Below are 14,618 nucleotides of genomic sequence, written 5' to 3' on the forward strand. Positions count from 1 at the left end.
TGAGCAAAGCAGAGAACTCAATCTGCTCTTCGTGCTTTCCTTTCCCTGGAGGTGTCAAACATGCAGCAAGCGAAGGCTTCTTCTTCCTAGGGAAATCTGGTCCAGTGCCTCTGCTGCGCTCTTAAGGTTCCTCAAAATTAAAATTTTTATTTTCGTGTTTGAAAGCAGCAGACAACACTTAAATTCAGAAATCATTAGCTATTCTCTTCTGTGCCTTAGATACTGTTTCCCCATAGTGACAAACAGCAAGTTTTTAGCACAGAAACCACCTGTAACAAATGAAATGAACTATTTTCTCGGCTATTTCTTTACTGAGAGCGCATGCACAGTTCTTGTGAGAAAAAAAGTTATGCTAAAATGTTGGGTTCAAATTCACACTTAATAGTAATTAACATTTAATTTTGAATAACATGTTAATTTTGAATGAATATTGTTGCTTTATTTTTTCTGCTCTGTAGGGAAATATCCCATTTCTTAGCTTTATTTCTTCATGAGATGGCAGCATGTTATGCCCATTCAAACTTACTATAAGCAGAAACACAGCCCCTCAAAAGAGCCAACACATTTCTCAAGAATATTGTATCAACTATATTAATCCAGGTCCATTTCACTGGCATACAGGTAGTGCTTTTTGCCTGTACAGTAAATGTTATCTGTTAATATTATATTAAAAAATCCAATATTCAGTTACTTCAGTTACTCAGAGGTGATAGCAATGGATGCTACACAGTAAAGTTTCAGTGAGTTAGTGCCAATGGAAGCCAAGGTAACCAGGTTATTGCCACTTCCTAAATCTATTTGTGCAAAAATGAGACAAGTAGTGAAAAGTTATGTGAAGCTTCATTAACCTGAGCTCTAACAGTGCACAAAAAAAAAAAAAAAAAAAAAAAAAAAAAAAAAAAAAAAAAAAAAAAAAAAAAGGCAGCTGGTTTTACAGGTGTTACACTGTAAATTAAACTGTTCATTTTAAGATGAAGCTGTCCTGTTAAGAACATGAATACACAGAATTACAGACTTCCTGTTTTTTGGCCAGAGAGTGACATCAGTGTAGTGAAGGATGGTTTGAAAGTACTGCCTACAACTTTGTTTTCATTCATTTTTATGGCTTTGCCAACACGGTGCTGCCTTGGGCAAAGCTGACTGACCGCACCTACAAACACACAACAGCTCGGACACAGACACATGAAAATCCCTGCCATGTAGAACACCTGCTTAGTGACTGTGTGACCTGGAAGTTAGGAATGCTTCAACGGTTCTGTGAATTCGGGTCCTGAGAAAATAGCATTTGCAGACTGCCATCGTGTGAGGCACTAATCTTCCTGTAGGACCAGCCATGGAGTTTTTTGGGGCAGACCTCATAGGGACAGAATCACGGGAGAAAAGGAGTCCGGATGGGATCCTTGGGAGGCCACCAAGGCAGAGCCAGCCTCACAGCCACAGCAGCCCTCAGCCAGGGAGGCTCCAAAAATATCCACGGATGGAGAAAATGGAACTCCTCTGTGCAACCTGGGCTGCTGCTTCACACTACTGCAGCCCATGTTATCCCGAAATGCTATCTACAAGAGGAGTATGGGCACTCTTTTAGTGCTGGCAGCTTAACTAGGGGTAGGAATGTAAGACAGAAGCGCGTCTGGGGATTTTAATTTATTTCTTCTTCTCAGTTTCATACCTGAATTCAATCATCTCTGATTGGGTTTTGTTCATTTGGGGTTTTTTTGCTACATTTACCATATGCATTTTCCCTGTTTTTTGGGGGGTTTTTTTTGGGGGGGGGGGGTTTGTGGTTTTTTTTTTTTTTTTTTTTTTTTTTTTTTTTTTTGGTGTGGGGGTTTTTTTGGGTTTTTTTTGTTTTGTTTTGTTTTGTTTTGTTTTTGTTTGTTTGTTTTTTTATGCCTAAAATATAAATGAAACAATGCAAAACATACAGGTCTCCGCAGGGTGCCTAAACACTCGAGAAAATTAATTTTCTTTTCTTGATGCTTACCAGTTATTATTCATGTAGTAAAGACCTGGAAAAACGTCTCAACGAAAAGTGGAGATGAAATCTCGCCATTTTAATATATAGTCAAAAAGTATTATTTAACTTTTGTTTCCTAGAGTAATTGTTGTGGCCAACATTTCATACAAATTCTGCAGCGGGCATGGGAAAGACAGGATACTCTGTCAAATTTTGGAGATTCGCTGTTTGGCGAGTGGGTTTTAAAAGGCTTTATTTAAAATATTCTTGAAATTATTTATCAGGATAAAAACGCCCCTCAGCTTCCTTAAACAATAGCTCATCGCAAATCATTATCGCTCCTGTTTAAAGATAAGTCAGGTGGCACTTACCGCGGGCAGGAACAGTCGGCGCCGCCCCTCACGGCGGTCCCCGCGCGGCTCACAGCTCCGCCGGGCGCGGAAGCGGCCGAGACGCCGGGCGCCTTTAAGGGAGGCTCCGCCCCCCGCACGCGCTCCCGCCCCGCGCCGCGCGTGGGGCCAATGGGAGCGCGCGCCTGGGGAAGGCGGGAGAATGCGAACCCCTGGCAGCGCCGCCGGCCGCGCCTTATAAGGGCAGGGCCTCGCGCATGCGCGCTGCGGGCAGGGGCGGGGGCGCCGAGCGGGGGGTTTGCTCCGGCGGCGGCACCTCGGCAAGGGGCGCGCGACCCGCGGGACCCCGCGGAGGGGCGGCCGCACCCGCACCCGCTCGGCCCGGCGCTCACCGCCCCCCGGGCGCGGCCGCCTGAGGGCAACGGGGCGGCGGCAGGAGGAGGAGGAGACGGAGAAGGAGAAGGGAGCGGGGCCGCCGCAAGGACCCCGCGCCCGGTGCGGGCGGCGCGGCGGCGGCGGATGTGCTGCTGGCGCGGGGGGATGATGCTGGCGGGGCCACAGCTGGTGGCGGGGCCGGCGGCGCCGGGCGGGGAGCGGGCCCGGCTGCTCTCGCTCTACGTGCAGGACTACCTGGAGTGCGTGGAGTCGCTGCCGCTGGACATCCAGCGCAACGCCTCGCTGCTGCGGGAGATGGACACGCAGTGCCAAGGTGGGCGCCGCCGCGGGGCACCGGGCGGCGGGCAAAGGGGGGAACGGGGACGGCCTCCGACCCGCCGCACATGCGCCCGGCGCGGAGCAGCCGGGGCCGGGGGGAAACCCTGCCGGGGTTTCTCGACCCCGCGGGGCTGCGCCTGCGGGGCCGCGGAACTCTCGGCGTCCGGTGGGTCCCGGGGAAGGCCGCCCCGCCTCGGGGCCGCGCTGGCGGGCGCTAGGCCCCGGCTCCGCCGTGTGGGGCCGCTCCCGCCCCGCTCCGCCCCGCTGGGCAGCCCGGCCGCCCCAGCCGGCGGCGGTGCCGCCGGAGGTGGGGTGCGGAAAAGGGCCTCCCGGCGGCTCCTCCCGCCGTGCGGAGCCGGGGGCGGTGTCCCGGCGGGGCCCGGCGCCCGTCCCACGGCAGAGCGCGCGGTGGGGGCGGGCACAGCGAGGCGCCTGCGGCGGCCCTTTGCTCTGCGGGGAGGGAAGGCTCACCCAAAGGCACGGCTCCTTCGGGAGGCGAGTTCGATGCCGGTTCAAGACCTTGAGCCCCGCGGAGTTTGTAGGGCACACCGGTGCCGGCCGGCCCCGTCATCAGGCAGGAATTCGATCCCGTGAAGTCGGCACTGGAGCCGCATCTCCCTCCTTCGGCGTGGGCAGGGGGCACCGTGGGGACCGTCAAGGCTCTCAGACGTTCTAGGGCCACCTCAGGAGGCGGCTGTTGTGAAGGGATTCTTTCAATTATCTTTCTAATCACCCGAGAGGACACATAAGAACAGGCTTTTGTAAGTTGCCTGGATTTTAAAGTTTAAATGGCATAGACTTGCCTGCAGCATTTGAAATTCCTAATCAAGGCTGGCTCTTTCCCTTCTGATCCATGGTGACTAGCTAGCACTCCTCCGCCTTTAAGAGATGAAATATTTTCTTTAGACTCTATCTTCTCTATGTACTTATCTAGCCACTAATACAATACTGGCCATATAATAAGTTTGTTGTTAGTTTTACCCAAAGCCTTTAAATGCTTTAAAAAACCGTAGAAAATCTTCAAAACCCCAAATATGGGATAAAAATATTTTGGACCCAAGTGTGAAAATACAAAAGCAATGCCATATTATTTCAGCTAATCTAAAATGTAGGGATGGTCTGTGGAGGAGGGGAAAAAGTCACTATTGTGCTTAGAAAACAAATCGTACTAGCTTTTATTAGCTCCACCAGACTTAATCAGATTATCTGTAATGAACACTTGGCTCTGGTTTGGGTTGGAGTTTTTTGTATTTTTTTAAATTTGTTTGTTTGGTTTTGGTTTTTTAACAGAGGTTTCAGAGCTGTTTATTAGAGTGTATGAATGCCTTGTCTAATCTTCGGGGATTCACGAGAAATCTGGGTGGGAGATATTGTGGCTGTAAAATACTGTACTCTGCTTATGCCTTTCTTGTTCAAGAGCATACAAAGTACCCTACTCTGTGCTTTTCAGGAGTTGAGCATAAGATTTTTTAAATTTTATTTCTCTTGTCAGGGTAACAGGCAAGTGATGCAGATACAGGTACAGGGAAACAAAGTTTATGGTTTAAATGGTAGCTGGAATGCTGATATTGAGAAAATACAGGCTGAGTTACTGGACAGGCAGAGTAGTGTTTTTTATCTTACCTTAGAGAAAGTCTGGAACAGAACAAAATGCAGTTGGCTCCTATTGTTATACAGAATTTATAGTAAAAAGCAGCAGTTCATGCTTAAGCTACTGTTCCAAGATATCAGCAGTAAAAAGAATCACTAGGAATGATGTTGAGATAACAAGCTTGAATCCTTTCACAACATATAGAAAAATTCTTTTAAAATGAATGTAGATTATTTAAATGCAGGTCTTTAGGAAGAGGTAGATTTTACTGCATAACTTTTACTTTAGAAGTAAATAATTTTGTACCATTTATGAACTCCCTTCCTGTTCAAGTAAAATCCTAAGTTCTGACTGAACCAATACTATACCTAACACTTGTACACACTATACCTAACTTGTACATCAAGTTTCACTGTCAGTTCTTCTAATTCTTTCCTTCTCTGTTTGGAGTTTCTCTGTCCTTTATGTGTAGATCTAGTGTAATATTTGGCTTGAAAAAATATTATTTTAAAATCCAGCAATACAGAAGGGCAGGGTACAGACTAAGACTGATTTATAAGACATTTATTGGTCTCATATTCAGGTTCATTAAACTTGCTTCTTAGAACTAAATTTAGCGAAAGACTCACAGCAACTCATGCAGTTATTTTGCGTGACTAGGAAGAGGGAAAGCTTGGAAATCAAACTGTGAGCAACTCATTTCCTAGTTGCTTAAAAATACCCTGTGATGTGCTAAAGAGAAGGTCACCTATTCTGAAAAGTTCACCTCTGATTTAAAATGCAGCTTGCTGTAATTTGTTTTGGTAATAGGGAAAGTATTTTGAGGGGTGTAAGTTGATTTTCATTCTGATTGTAAATTTGCTATTATGTAACTTCAGTTTTCCTATTCTGTTTAAAACTATGTCTACTTGAAAATGTAATGCCAAACCTTGAGATGAATAGAGGAGAAGGCAGAGGGCCTGGATAAACTAATTCTGGAGTGCTGTATATCACAATATATGACAATTCCATGAATTTCAGGATTCTTTGTGTGATAAGCTGTTGCTTTGGTTCGTGGGCCAGGGTTTTGGAATTACTGTGGTAAAGATTCTTAAGAGAAATTCCTCCTGTTTTAGACGGAAAGAGGATCTGGATTATCCATGCCTCAACAACTATAGTGTCCTCCCTCTTGTGTTATCCTTTCTTCTTCCAATGGCTGAAATAAGCCTGCTCTTTCTTAGAACATGAGAATTTTTTCTTGCAACAGATTGGGACCTTAAACACTGATTTGATGACCATGTGCACTTGAATGATGTAGTTAACCTAACCCACTAGGGTATACTGTAATGAAGATTTATACTATTTCTCATCAGTTAGAAATATATTTGTTTTCTTGAGCATGTTCCATCCTGTGTAATTATTCCTATGATTATCTTTATTTTATAGAAGCATTAAAAGAAATAGATGATGTCTATGAAAAATACAAGTCAGAAAACGATCCTGTTCAGAAGAAACGCTTGCAGCAGCATCTTCAGCGTGCACTAATCAACAGTCAAGAACTTGGAGATGAAAAAATTCAAATAGTTACTCAGATGCTAGAACTGGTAGAGAATAGAGCCCGTCAAATGGAAACACACTCTCAGTGTTTTCAAGATCTGTCTGAGAATGAGAAGCCTCTAGAAAAGGCCAAGATGGAGTCCTGCCAGCCAGAGAGATCCTCCCGGAGGCCTCGTCGCCAGCGGACCAGCGAAAGCCGCGACCTGTGCCACATAGCAAACGGTATCGATGACTGCGATGATCAGCCCCCGAAAGAGAAAAGATCCAAATCTTCCAAGAAGAAAAAACGCTCCAAAGCCAAACAGGAGAGAGAGGTTTCCCCTGTAGAATTTGCAATTGATCCCAATGAACCAACTTACTGCTTATGCAATCAAGTGTCTTATGGAGAAATGATAGGATGTGACAATGAACAGTGCCCTATTGAGTGGTTCCACTTTTCCTGTGTTGGACTGACATACAAACCAAAGGGGAAATGGTATTGCCCCAAGTGCAGAGGAGACAATGAGAAAACAATGGACAAATGTACTGACAAATCAAAAAAGGATAGGAGATCGAGGTAGTGAAAACAATTTATGTTTTAAAGAGTTGCTCCTTTTATATTAAAATGTTTCATTTCCAGAGAATGTTGTTTTAGGAAATGCGTAAGACTATGCAATAATTTTTAATCTATAATATTAATGGAGTATTAAAAGCTGTTATACCTTCTGTGATCTTTAACTTTCTGCACTGAATAACCAAATAATTGAAACAGGGTGGCTTCAGACCTTTCACAGAAGATGTTACAAGCAGATGGCGCTTAGTTTCAATTTAACCCCATTAGTATTTTAAAGAACCTTGTGAATCCTGAAATAATGGTGGTGGGAAAGATACGGAAGAACTTCTCATGTTGTGGTAAAGGGGTTGAATGGCCTCACATCTCTGCTAGCGTCTTAACAACTGAGTTTGTTCTTTATCCCAGGTTTTACATTTTCAGTTTTTGTGTTAACATCACGCATTTGGAGTTAGGGCTTTTGAATTCAGCTGTAATTGTAAAAGTCTTCCGAGCTATAAGCAGACCTCTCCAGTGACTTTCATATGACCAGTATGTTATTGCAAGGAAGAAAATACCACTAACTTAAACTTTACTTTTTTGCCAACATTAAACTCTTGTCTTTGTGACTATACTTGGGAGTCAGTTTTTGGGTACGATAAAATTATGGTGTATACTCAATTTTTCCTAATAGGTTTTGTCAAGCATCCTGATATGGTCTTTATCATTTAACATGATCTCTCTATGAGCCTCGAGGCAGAAGGAGCCCTAGAGAGGAGGGGATATTAACACTTCAGGGAACAGGAAGTATGATGGAATCTTCATTATAATCAATCTGTAGAGAGCTGAAACATGACTGGTATTCTCTGGGGCATGAACTTTGCTCTTCCTTAAGCAGTATTTTTATGTGCATGTGGCCAAACCTGGGTTTAGGCACAGCACCAAAGTTCTTGGACTTGAGCAACTACCTAAAGAGCCTGAAGGCAAAACCTTTCAATAAAAAGTTGATAGGTAATTAAAAAAACAAAACATAAGCATGTATGGCACAGAGCCAATAGATGAATCCCAGCCGGTTTCTGACAGGCAATGTAATACTTCAGTGTTGTCCTGAAGTATGCAGGTAGTATCTGAACACTACTTGGGTGGTAGTGAAAAGTGAACTTCCTCACCCCCCTGCCTTAAAGGTGAAAAGAACAACTGTTGCTGCTTCTTTGCCATGGGAGATGCTAATGGAGAAGTGAGTGGGGTACCAAAGCTTAGTCCTAAGGGTCCCTGCTTAGCAGTGCTCTTGAGACTGGAATTTTGGGGTGGGCTTGGCGAGGCAGGCAGCAGCTCTGCAGGGCTGGCTGTGGGGTTACCTGTGGGAGGGCTACAAGAGCTCAGAAGTCCCTGTAGGTCTTCTCTGTCCCTTGCTGCTAAGGTCTTGCTTGACAGTACAGAGGAAAACGGACACATCTCCCATGGCAAACTCTGGCCAAGCCCGACTGGAAAGCAGTTGTGCTGAGTTGAGAGCAGCCCAGAAGGCAGGCAGATGAACAAGAGCAAGCTGGGATGGATGAATGGGTGAGAACTTCCTGCATCCCCACTAGAGGGCCGTGCCCGCTGGGCCCTGAGGGTGGAATGTGCTGTGCAGGGCATAAAGCCTCGGTGCTGTCAGACAGATGGCACAAATCAATGCACAGCATGCTCTATTATAAGGTAAGTAACATACCAAGCCTGTTTCCTCAGGTATGATCTGATTCCTTTGCAGGATTGAGCATCTGCAACGGTAGTTAACATGTACCAGGGGAGTGTAAAGGCAGAGGTTTGAATTTTTGCTCTGAAATTGTAGCTTTATGATGCAGAATATTGCTCCAGTAGGGAGACCCCCTACCACAGTGAGGAAACAGCTCCAGCAGGAAACTCCTGTAAGGGCTCTGACCATCAGTAGGGTAGGATAGAGGGTAAGCCTTATCCTTGCCTTGCTTTCCAGGCCTACTGGCTGATGTCAGGTTACAAAAATAGTCTTGAGGGGCTGGATCATGGCTATTGATGACGAATGATCAGACCAGGTGTTGGAGATAAGTGGCAGTAAGTTGTCTTCTGAACATTTGACTCCTTTTGTTACTTGTTATGGCATAAGGATTTCCAAATTTCCTTCTTGAGAAGATTGATTGGAAGCCTTGGGCTGTGGATTATATTATATATTTCCTAGTATTAAAAACCAAACATTGCTTAAGTAGGCGTTGGAGCTGCAGAACAAAGTACAAGTGAAATTGTAACTATTAATGTTATTCATTTATATGGAAAAATATTGCTTGAAATTGTACTGGACAAATCAAGAACACTTCTTTCCAATGTAGAGAGGGAATTGGGAGCCTTATATAATTGTTCATCTGAAATAATTGCTGAAGTAGGAAGTGTATGTTGGGGTGTTACAGGAAGGAAATTTTAGATTTTGAAAGTGGTCCAGATAAATATCTGTAATGCAGAGATGCTATCTTTTATCCTAATGACCCTTCTAGTAGTGACCCTTCAGTGAGGATAGTGCTGGAGAAATGGCACTTGCTTGGCTTATTACATGAAATTGTTCAAATGTAGCAATAGTTCAGTTTATACTGCAAATTAGCAGCATGTCTCTAATGTACTGAGTGCTTCTGCAATTATTTCTCTTAAATGCTCTAGCTGATCTGTTGTTAAAACATAAATGAGAAAAGATCTTGTGTTATCTGGTATTTAGCCTTTGACCACTTTTTTTAACCAAACCTAAATTTTGTGGGTTTTTGTCCATTCCCATAGAAGATCAATGGTAATTGCAGAAGATGCACATAAGATGCTAATATGAAATCAGGTAAGTAGAGAATTCTTATGTTGCTTCTTAATGTTGAATTATTTTTCTTAAAGGGATGAACCTCACTAGTGAAGTGAAAATGAGAAGTAAATACTGTTAAACAGTTCATCTTCAAGATATGTAATGAATCTCATGAAGTAAGTCTATCTTCTGGAAAAAAAGAATCTTGGCAACACATACTTTGGAAGTTGATTGAAGTCTATGTGACTACACATTAATGCCTTTCCTTTTTGAAAATTAATGCTGCATTCTAATTCAGCCTAGTTACATCTTGTTTTCTTGTAGCTTTTGGAAAAATGGTGCACTTCTAAGTTTTCTTTCTGCCTTTCAGTTTTGAAGTAATGCAAGTTCAGCAGCAGCAAAAGGTCCCCATAAACTATTTAAAATAAACTATACTGGAGCAAGACTGTTTCTTGACCACTGTCTTGTGGACTGGTTTGGTTAATTTTGACAAAATAAGCTTTAAAGCAAAACACAAATACACATAAGAGAAAGCATACTATTTTGAGAGCAAAACAAGCAATTTAATATTTTCCATCTATATTGTAAGGCCATCTTGATATCTGCAGCACTACGATAATACTTCTGTATTTAAACTGGTTTTAACTATTTCCCTGCCAAACTTCAACTAATCTACACATCCAGAAATGGTCATGTGATACTGACAGGTCTTGAAACTGGTTCAGAATAGAGGTAAGGGAAATGCCCCTTTCTTCCCTGAATTTATATAAGGATTTTGTTTCAGATATCCTTTTAGAGCTGAGGTGGGCCTTTATAAAGAAGATGGCATTTTGTAACTGAAGATTCTTCATTTAAAAGTCTCTAACTTCAGCCTTAAGGAAACTGCTATTGTTTGTCTGAATTCATACTTAACATGAGCTCTTTGGCCACACCAACAATTTAAGGGCTTGGAGCTCTTTCTATCATTTATCTGTTTATATGTTTTTTTTATTAAGAGGTCTCTTCTCCAGTAGCCCTGCAAGTCTTTGATATTGAGACCTCAGGCTGAAAAATACCACAGGTCTTTGCATTAGATCCTCTGAAGTTGATGAGCAGGGCTTTCACTCAAACCCACAACTGTTTTTCTGTCCAAAGCTAGTTAGGTCAGACATTTTGCTGTCAGTGGTAGAAACAGTTGTTAATGTTCAAGTCCCACACTTACTGTAGATGGGAAAAGATGATTTTTTTTCTCATTATGCCTGTTTTATAATACATGCCATGAAACAGTTGAAAAGAGCTTGAAATTCTCTCCTGTGACAATTTTCTGATTACTCTGCAGTCTTTGGAACAGGATTATGCAGTGCCATTACAGCTGGGCAGTAAACAGTTGTATTTAGCGAAATTTCTGGGAAATGTTTCATAAAGTGAAGCTGTCATTTGCTTTTTAATCCAAGTCTCAAAGTCAAGATTTCATCTGAATCCTTTCTAATTTTTTGGTCAGTAAGAGTTCTAAAAGCTCATTTTGACAAATTCTGCATTTTTTTCACTTAGATCTGCATTGTTTTCATCTACCTGGTATGGGGCAACTTCAGTTTTAAGTCAGTCATTAATGTTTTAGCTGCAAGTATTAAACTGAATTGCACTTCGGTTCTGCTGCAGCTGTGTTCCAGCAGAGCATGGCTGGCTACAGCATGGACGGTTTTGTACTTCTCAGAGATGCACATCATGCTTTTATGGGTTTTTTTTCTTAACTACACATCAAGGGAGTTATAAGTAGCACAGACATAGGTTCAAACTGTAATTTCTGTTTCAAAGGCCTGCTTTCCAGTACACAGGTTAGTGTGTGCATAGAAAAATAAAATCCTCCCTTAAACCTTTGCTTTCAATTACTTATAGAATGCCTTCACTGAAAATGGAAGAACTGGTGAATGAATTTCACTACAGTGATTAGCTGTACACATTAAGATTAGAAGAAGGCTACAGTTTATAGTTGAAGGAATAGAGGGGAAGCAACTTGGGTACTTTTTGGGTTGAATGTAGTGTGATTTAAGAATTTGGAAAGGAAATTTTCATCTCCTGAGGAAGAGAAGAATGAATTCTAGAACCTTTAATACTAATGTTAAGCAGAAAAATTAGGATTAAATCCTGCCCCAGTTTGAATAAAATTCTATTGAGCAGGTTCTACCCAGCATACTGATTTCCATCTTCCTTTGACTAAAGCCTAAAAAAAGATTAAAGCTCCATGGCAACTACTATCTTAACTCCTGACAGCCGTAGTATAAATTACATCTTGGAAAAACCTAATACGGAAAAGTTTTATTTAGGTCACTAGTCAGGCTAGGAAATGGAAGGCTTGTAGATGCCACCCCAAACTTCATTTTGTCCCCCTGTGGTATCAGTGAGGCAGAGATTTTTGTGGGAGGCAAATTGGATGCATGTGCAGTATGAGTAAAAATCTGACAAGTTTTAGGTATGTAAACTTGTTTCATACTTCTGGGGGAAAGACTGCAATTTACTTGAAACTGTAACCTTCAAGTAAGAAATACAGCTAGGTTCAGCTGGGAGACAACAGCCCACACAGGGTCAACATGAGGTTGTCAGAATAGCTGCATTTGCTGGCAGTGGAGGAACAGTTCTGGGTTGGGATTTTTTTGGGTTTGGGGTTTTTTTAATGCTTGGTTGCTCTTGGGCTTTTTGTTTGGGGTTTTTTTTGATTGTTAGTTTGGGGCTTTTTTGTGCCTTTTTTGGTTGGTTGGGGGGGTGGTTTCTTGTTTATTTTTAATGGAAAGGGGAAGGAAATGGATGGAGGTTGTGAATTCATTTGCCCACACGTGTTTCAGCTGTGCTACAGAAGCAGAATCTCAGACTTGTATGGAGATACTGCTTTCTTGTTTGAAGTTACCAATGCATAGGCTATCAGTGGTGGGAATGAATAAAAAGGGACATTAGAAGTCTAGAGTCAATAGGACCTATGGTAAACAACAACAATGCAGGCTCCCCAAATTTCTATTTGCATGAAGATTATCTGCTATTTACTTAGTTCCATTTTCTTGTTCTTAGACTATTTTTGACCCTATCCTCTCTGGACTGTGTGTTTTTCAGGCCTAGAGGAATGCCTTTAATTGTCTGAGGAATGCCTTTTCGGATCCATTAAAGTAGCCTGGATAGCCTGGTGGCTGACACGGAGGGAATGGTAACCAGGATGATGGATCCTGCTGTGCAGTGCAGGGACAAAGCAGGGCAGAGGGGCTGCTTTGCACACTCCCTGGCCTGTCAGCTGTTGCTGGGCAGACAGAATTATTCCAGGGCTCTTTTTGACCTCACCAGATAGCTAAGTTCAAATCCTCAATATTCTGATTAAAAGGAAAAAACCACTCATCATTTTTCCAAAAATATCAAGGTAATACCAAAATTAAGATATGTACTAGATATGTACTACTTACATTCAGAAATGTAATAGAGTTGCACCCCACTGCATTCCCACATTATTGCCTATGTAGAAAATTTGCATTGAAAATGTTTAATGGTAACATGCCATCTATTACTGGTGAAAGACAGTATAATCAGTTTTACATGCCTACAAGTAGGATTGCTTTTGCCATTTCTCCAGCAGCTGGAGTTTGATCACAGTTTAATGTACTTCATAAGCTGGATAAATTGTATGCTGGTGTTCAAATAGATCCCAAGCTTTTATCCTGTGAACAGATAACAAGGACATACTCAAATACAGATAGATAGTAAAGTCTATAAGAAAAAAACCTAAATATATTTTTTCTCTAGAGTGTAATATTTAGCTAACAAACACTTGCCAGTTGAGCACAGTGAGTTGTACCAAGTTAACCAATAGAGCTGGGACACAGAAGATAATGTCGCTACTACATGATTTTTGGGAGGGCTTTATAACATGGTAAATGATTTTGTATTTCTGAGTATCAGATCATCAGAATTTCTGCATCAGTGAAGAAGTATTTATATTAATTTCATAAAACTTGGAAATGCTGAATAATAGAGAAATTGACGTGGAAACAGACAATTGAGATTTTCTAAATAAAAATATATACTTTGGCTATGATTTTCAGTCCAGTAATCTGCGATCTAATCATAGTATGCACCAGCATGGCAAATACATCTACAGTATTGTTACATTTTATGTAGCAATAGAAGGTGAGAGTAATTTTCAAGTCTTTCCCCCTGTTAATTAAAGAGAGGGATTTTAACAATTTAAATATTTGTAGTAACAATTTTTAACAATTAAAATATTTGTAGTAAACTGTAAGTGGATCATTTCATGTAAAGAAGATGCAATAGATTTAGGTTTAGATTATCATACCAGAGTAGATAGACTAGACTTCAGAAGATCCACTCGGCCCTTCCCATAGCACTGCCAGACCAGGTAAGTTAACAGAGATGTGGCCACGCCTACACTGCGGGGAGGGTCTTTAATGCATTATTTGATGAATCTTTACAGCCACAAGATTTATTTTCCTCTAAACATGCTCTGCACTTTTGAAACCTGCTTAAGAATAAAATATGATGCTTTCTTGAAAAGTGGCATTTTAAGTATGTAAACTTTTCTAAAGAAAAATCCTAAATGTTTTGTCACACACTTCTGGCTATTGCCACAGAGAGAAAATTAGTTTGGGGGAAGTAGGTCAGATGTCTCATATTTAATAAATTTTTTTTTGCTCACAACCCTCTGTCTTGTATTTAATGACTTTTCTGTACTTGCTGGCATGAGGTGCAATAGCAGAGAAGAAAGCATCCACAGATTTCAAAGGTTTGACTTTGGGAAGTGGACCAGAGTAGCTGAACTGCAGCTTCAGTAACTGCCAATGGTAAAAGGCTACTAAAACTTAGGAGAATTAAATTAACTGAAAATAAATTTGAAACTTACTCATAATAACTCAAATCTTGCAGATGCCTCAGAAGAGGAATGTCCTGAAAGTACCCAGAAACAGTCCTGCATCAGTTCTGTTGTTTTTGTTTGTTTGTTTGTTTTTTAAATCTCCTATTTTTGGAATACAGCTTTGAGACAGAAGTTTAGTCAAAAAACTCAGTGGGAAAAGGTGTTTAGTGAGTTAAGGTCATGTTAGTGTGCTTGCCATTTGGTAAGGCTCCTCCTTGAGCTTTATGGCCAAGTAAGTCTGCAAATAAAGATGTCTAAAATGTGC

General features: G+C 41.8%; 1 protein-coding gene across 1 annotated transcript; it reads left to right on the plus strand.

The window, feature by feature from the left end:
* The first annotated feature begins 2,478 nt into the window (after positions 1–2,478).
* ING2 (inhibitor of growth family member 2) lies at positions 2,479–7,311 on the plus strand. Its single transcript, XM_066316868.1, has 2 exons — positions 2,479–3,016; positions 6,038–7,311. Exons 1-2 carry the CDS (start codon positions 2,479–2,481, stop codon positions 6,706–6,708), a joined length of 1,209 nt encoding a protein of 402 aa, XP_066172965.1. The 3' UTR covers positions 6,709–7,311.
* Positions 7,312–14,618: the final 7,307 nt, after the last annotated feature.

This window comes from Sylvia atricapilla, chromosome 4 (genome assembly GCF_009819655.1).
Source record: "Sylvia atricapilla isolate bSylAtr1 chromosome 4, bSylAtr1.pri, whole genome shotgun sequence".
Taxonomy (NCBI): Eukaryota; Metazoa; Chordata; class Aves; order Passeriformes; family Sylviidae; genus Sylvia; species Sylvia atricapilla.

Excerpts from the sequence above, each read along its gene's own strand:
- ING2 (XM_066316868.1), top strand. The coding sequence starts at position 2,479 with ATGGGAGCGCGCGCCTGGGGAAGGCGGGAGAATGCGAACCCCTGGCAG. Across the intron at positions 3,017-6,037 it reads GATGGACACGCAGTGCCAAG|AAGCATTAAAAGAAATAGAT; the intron begins GTGGGCGCCGCC and ends TTTATTTTATAG.